The sequence below is a fragment of the Sinocyclocheilus grahami genome, unplaced genomic scaffold (assembly GCF_001515645.1).
Source record: "Sinocyclocheilus grahami isolate Dianchi unplaced genomic scaffold, SAMN03320097.WGS_v1.1 scaffold576.1, whole genome shotgun sequence".
NCBI lineage: Eukaryota > Metazoa > Chordata > Actinopteri > Cypriniformes > Cyprinidae > Sinocyclocheilus > Sinocyclocheilus grahami.
In genome coordinates this window covers 7,754-13,915 of record NW_015505755.1, presented here as the reverse complement: position 1 = coordinate 13,915, position 6,162 = coordinate 7,754, and the positions used below count along the sequence as shown (strand labels likewise).

Sequence of the window (6,162 nt, the reverse complement as noted above, 5' to 3'; positions counted from 1 at the left end):
CCTGTCACGGCTATGGAGGCCGTTTGTGAGCTCTTTGCCGGTCCTGTCACGGCTATAGAGGCCGTTTGTGAACTCTCTGCTCGTCCTGTCATGGCTATGGAGACTGTATATGCTCTGTCTGTCTCTTGTGTCTCAGTTTTCCCCAGGCCCCGGGCCCTACCACGGAGGGCTCTTTATCTCTTGTCTTGCCTTCGATATACCCGTTTGCCATTGTCTGACCCATGCCTGTTAAAACCATGTCTCTTAATAAAAGCTTGCACATGGATCCTCACGCCTCACGTCTCGTCGGTCCCGTTACAGTATCCACTGTTGTCTCACATAAGTAATAATTATATGATAAAAACAATGATATAACTACTATTTAATTTATTTGTGAAAATGTTGGCAGGGCAAGTAAAAATTAACCACAGGCCCAACTGGGCCAGTAAAAAATTCCTTAGCATTGAGCCCTGCTTATGCTAAGAAAAAAGGAAAGGAACAAGAAATGATGATCCAATGTTTGTCTTTTCAACAAGCCAGTCTTAGTAAGACACATTATTTTTATAAGGACTTATAAAAATACTTATAAAATCACTTTTTATAATGACTTTTCTTCTGCAACAAGCTACTGTTCTGAGTTGGGAGTCTGGCAAGAAGCTGTCCTCAACAACTGAACCAGTTTCACAAGTCTAGAAGGAAAAATGGCTGCCATTCTTTCACTCTTAGTTTAGTCACAGTGGGAAGGAAACAACGAGAACTAGCATATTTGGCTAAAATAATGCAAATTAAACATTCTCTTACTTTGTACTATTTATATGGGATCTAATAAATCATTGACTTGGAATATGCTTGTTTTGTATCCTCAGACAAGCCTAAACTGCTAAAGATTCAAATGTGTTCTTCTTTCTACAACTGATTACATTGTCTATTTAGTGTACATTAGGCCATGTAATATTCAGTTCATATTTGTACATGTCCGTCTACAACTTCTATACAAAGCCCTGCATTTCTGCTTTACCTGTTGCATTTGTTGTAGTGGAGTGATCTGGCACTGGCCTACCTGTGACCCCTGTTGTATTCTGTGTGGCTGCAATTATTCTTCATTGTAGCTCAGCTCTGAGGGCGTATATTATCCTAACCTCTGAATAATCCTAAAGCCTCTTTTCTGGATTCGCTGATGGAGCACAGGTGGCATTTTATTTCTTGTATGCTTGTTTCTACAAGTCTTTGAGCCCTTTTATTGTGATTTATGTTTCACGGGACTCGTACCTAAACACTACATATAGCTAGTACATGACTTTACCAGGTGAGCTACTGAGCAAGTTTACTACACCAGAAAAGCCAAACAAACTGAGCTGGTTATGTGTTGCAAATATCAAAATGTGTTTAGTTTATAAATCATGCAGAATTTTTTTCAGTCATAACTAGGGATGTAGCGATTCACCGCGAACCGGTTGAAAATCGATATACATATGTGACTATTCAAATCGGTTGAGATGTTAAAGGGGTCATATGATGCTTTTTTTAAAGATCATTATTTTGTGTATTTGGTGTAACAGAATATGTTGACATGCTTTAATGTTCAAAAAACAAATTATTTTTCAAATACTGTACATTTATTGTGGGTCCTCTATGCCCCACCTCTCTCAAACGCTTCGTTTTCTACAATGCCCCCTCCTCTGACAAGCGCAGTACAGTAGCTGATTCAGAAGCGCCAGACTGTCATAGCAAAGTCAGAATTACCTCCTCTCCTAGGTTCCATAAACGGTCGCCCATAAAATGCATTGCTGTTCTGTTGTAAGTGATCTTAAAGATTCCTAAATGCATCTACTTTCGGAAGGCCAAATAAAGTGCTTTTGCTTTCGCCTAGAAACACACAGCGTCTCCCTGACATGGCTGCTTCAACACTAACTGCGGTTACTGAAACCACGCCTTCTTTCTCTGCATGCACATTTGGGCGCATTATGCAAATATTCCCACATAGTGACCTAGATATGTGGGGGCGTGTTAGAATGAGCCGTTTTAGGGGGGTGTGGCAGAGTCTTAACTTTGATAAAGAATATCTCTTTGGTTTTGAGGCTTTAGTCTTTGCAACTTCAGGGATCTTATCTATTCACGAACAGCTTGTAACACTCCAAAGAGAAAGGAAAACTTGAAATCGCATCATATGACCCCTTTAAACGAATTGCGATACATTTGGGGGTGGGAGTTTATATGAATGTATCTCTAAGGGGAACTGACTGTCTTTATAAAAGTTTAGATGATATTTTCTTTTCATCTGGTCTCTGTATAATTCATATTAAAGCAACAACGCTGTATCTGCTGTTCCATAAGCGCCACCTGCTGTCAGAGAGTGAATCTGCGTCTCATTCAGAGCTTCTGCTGTTTGTTTCGTGCAGAAGTTTTATGTAGTATAGTATAGTTTTGCTAAACTGAAGTCAGCATTTTGTTTTTATTTTAAAATAATGCAATCTAATTTAGATTTAAAACTGATCATACTGCATGTATTCAGCATCTTTGTTTAGATTGTGATTCAAATGCAGTGGTTGCCTCTAATTTTGAATAGAAAGAGCACAGGTAGCCTTTGTTTATATGAAGATATGTTTTGTTTGTTTTATTTATTTGATTAGATTTAGGGTTTCTTTTAAAATTTCAATTTAGATTTGTTATTTGACTTTTTTTCCCACAAAGAAATGTGCAGCATTTTGTCCAAGCAATAATAAGAGGACACCTTTTCATTTATAATTTGTCTTAAATCTAATTTTGTTTAGAAAAAAATCGTGAGAAAATTGAATTGTGAAATCAGCTAATCGAATCGCGAGTTGAGTGAATCGTTACATCCCTAGTCATAGCATTGTATTTTGCAAGGAACCTTGCAAAAACAAGTCTTTATTAATCAACAATCTGCCCCTGCAATCATAATTTGCTTGACATAGAATAAAAGTTGTTGGTGTTTTACTGCCACTAGTGTTTTTAATTTCAATATTCAAGTGTTTTCATTTCATTTGATAGCACATACTACGTGACCTCAGCAGGTGCTGCATTCACACAGCACCTCTCAATAATTAGCTCTGACCTGTTCTCAAGGCTGCCTGAAACAGTATGAACAGCTTGATTACAGCATTTTATCTGTCCCAGCTGGATAGAGAGCTTGTAACACTCCAAAGAGAAAGGAAAACTTGAAATCACATCATATGGCCCCTTTAATACAAAGAAAAATAATGCAAAGACCATGGAAGTGTCCCTACAGTAGTCCTAGTAGTCACACTTCTCTACTTAATATCATTGGGTTTATTGGTAAAAAGCTAAATTGAGAAAATGTGTGCTCTGTGTCATCTATAAGTGACGTTGTGTCACAAATCACATACTGCCTGAGTAGGTGTTACATTTGATGAAGAACATTGAAGAAGTGCATTCTATATAGTATGTGGCCTCATGAGATAGTAAAATATCAAAAACACACATCAAAATCTCAGCGATAATATTAGGTCATCTATGTACTTTTCGCCAACTGCTTTTTGAATAATATGCATTTAAACATACTCTTTTGGCACACTGTTTTTCACATACTACATAGTAGAAAAGTAGGCATGTTGGGATGCAGCATGACCTCTTAGTATTATACAGTATATGTCATACAATATGGTGCTGAGGGTGATATATCACCTATATGAACTACTTTAATTTTTAATTTACTTGGGTTTATATTTGTCCTAACTATTTAGGCATAAAACAGGGAAATTGTTTCATAACACACTTTAGTGTACTTTTGCTGTAGCATACTTCTATATTTCATATATTTGTTTATCAGATTTTCACTATGCTTTTCACTATAGTAGGTTTACTGCATGTGGACAGAGCAGTTGCTTATTTCATGTTAAAAGATAGTTCACCTAAAAAAATTAAAATTGTGTCATCATTTATTCACCCTCAAGTTGTTCCAAACCTGTGTGAGTTTCTTTCTTCTGCTGAACACAAAACAAAATAATTTGAAGAATGTGGGTGACCATACAGTTGCTGGTAGCCATTGTAATAGTATTTTTTTCCCATGCTATAGAAGTTAATGAGGACCAGCAACTGATTGGTTGCCGACATTCTTCAAAATATCTTCTTTTATGTCTAGCAGAATAAAAAAAGAATCTCATAAACTATCCCTTTAATGGTGAAGGGAGAACCACATTCTCAAAAAAGTATATATTAAGCATGTAAGATTATGGTAGATCGTTATCCATATTTTTCACATCTGTCTGCCTTTACTTCATATGGACCTTAGAGTGGGTGACATATGGACAAACACGAGGTCATCGGTGTGTAGTAGTAAAAAGATATTGAGACAAACGTTCATTTTGAACTATGCTTCTCACAGCACATTCTCTGCACAGGTATTGAAATACTGCCACACATTTCTAGATGTGGCTTTTGAGTCGTGATGTAGTGGCGCCTTTGACTCAATCATCGCATGGTCAAAATTATAGATGACCATTTCCGTTGCAGATTAGTCGTCATAGGAAAAAAATTACATAACCTCGCCTCAATTTTCAATCACGTCATTTCCGTCTGAAGAGTAACTGTGAGGGAATACGCGAAACGCGTCAGGTCTTTCTTCAAATCATTCATGCCGACGGGAGGGAGGAGAAATTCTATTTTAGATCTCGAAACACACGATAGTGGCTACAGTCGCAACTTTTAGTAATCCATGTATCTTAAAGATACACATTTTTAGTTTGTAGTCGTCCTCACATGCATCGGCTGAGCCGCCCGAAATAATCGCGAGCCAATCACGAACCACACCCCGGTTGTAAAGCGGCGAAAGACTGTATTTCTTTTCCAGATTGTGGATATCTTTAAATATATTGTCAATTGGCATAAAACAGACGTTCCCTGTCGTTTAACGTGTATATAGACTTTTTTTTCAACGTCTTTCTTCACGCACCAGCGCGCAAGCCTTCCGCCAAGTTAACATTCGCTGTGTGTTTCACCATATAAAATAGTGTTTGGGCGCTTTCTTAAGGGTGAAGAGCACCTTGTGTTGCCCCCGGAGGTGCATCGGGTGGAGTGGGGTGGCACAAGCAGTTGCGAAGTATGATTCATCCCCGCGCTCTGTCACGCCCCATCTCCCCGTCTGCTTTCCATGGTGCACCTGTAACTCGCCTGACCTCAAATATAGCTAATTTCTATATACACACTGCTGTTAAAGCCAAGCTATGCAAAGCTCATCTTTTACCTCCTGCTTTCTGTGCAGTAGTAGAGGCCACTGCACCCAGACGCTGTTATCCAGCGAAGGATACTTGAAGACTCGCGCGTTCGTAAACTGCAAAATCACTACGATTTTAGGGATTCATTAATCACACGTTACGGGTAGTGAAAGGTCATGAAGCTGTGACTCAAAGGAAAGCGAAAGTGTCGAAAACGTCTGTGCATACACAAAGGAAATCGTCCAGCCCTTACTTTAGCATGGCTTGTTCCTTGTCCTCTTCCTCCCTTTGCCGAACCATCACTGCCATGATGACTTTCCTTTCCTCCTCCGTGAGATGACTCAAGTCCGGCATATCAGGCATGGGAGTCGGCACGGTGGGTGGGCGAGGGCCGCTTTGGGGCCCTACAGAGGCGGACATATTTTGCCCCGCTCCCAGGCGTATCTATTGGCAGTATCCCGAGCGCTGGAGCCACACCTCACGACATGGTCCACGGATAGAGCAGCCTTCTTTGAGAATAGTGCAAATCTCGCATGGTTTCAGTCACCCACAACTGTGCTTTTGTTTCTCTTCTAAAAAAAAAAAAGAAGAGTCAATGGAAATGCAGATCCGCGAGCGCGTATCCACTCTCACCAACCGCACGCTTACTCGTATGTGAAATGGGCAAAAAAGCATCTATATGAGAGTCACACTCCCCGTTCCTTTTTCATGTCGGTGTGTGCTCGACCGCGCACACCTTGTTCGCTTTTCTGTATTTTTAGCAGTAGCTTATCTAGCGGTAATAGTTCAGTGCGCGCTCTCGTCGGGCTATTTTTAGAATCGCTCCCGCGCACCTCTTAAATACAATCAATTCATCTGTTTTGTCTGACTGAGGGATTTCTGTAATAAAAATTATCCTCGAAAGTCTCATGTGTGCTTGACATAAACCATCTCTAGACAATGTAAAAAAAAAAAAAAAGTAGACTACTGGAGCCCAGATGGTCTGTAT

General features: G+C 39.6%; 1 protein-coding gene across 2 annotated transcripts in view; it reads right to left on the bottom strand.

Moving 5' to 3' along the window:
* The window catches only part of LOC107556701 (regulating synaptic membrane exocytosis protein 1-like), a 114,818-nt gene extending 109,077 nt beyond the window's left edge, over positions 1-5,741 (bottom strand). For both annotated transcript variants that reach the window (XM_016239871.1, XM_016239872.1), the window contains exon 1: positions 5,428-5,741. In XM_016239871.1, coding sequence (XP_016095357.1) covers positions 5,428-5,594 — 167 coding nt within the window. In that variant the 5' untranslated portion in view covers positions 5,595-5,741. The remainder of the gene's footprint in view (positions 1-5,427) is intronic.
* Between the last annotated feature and the right edge of the window lie 421 nt (positions 5,742-6,162).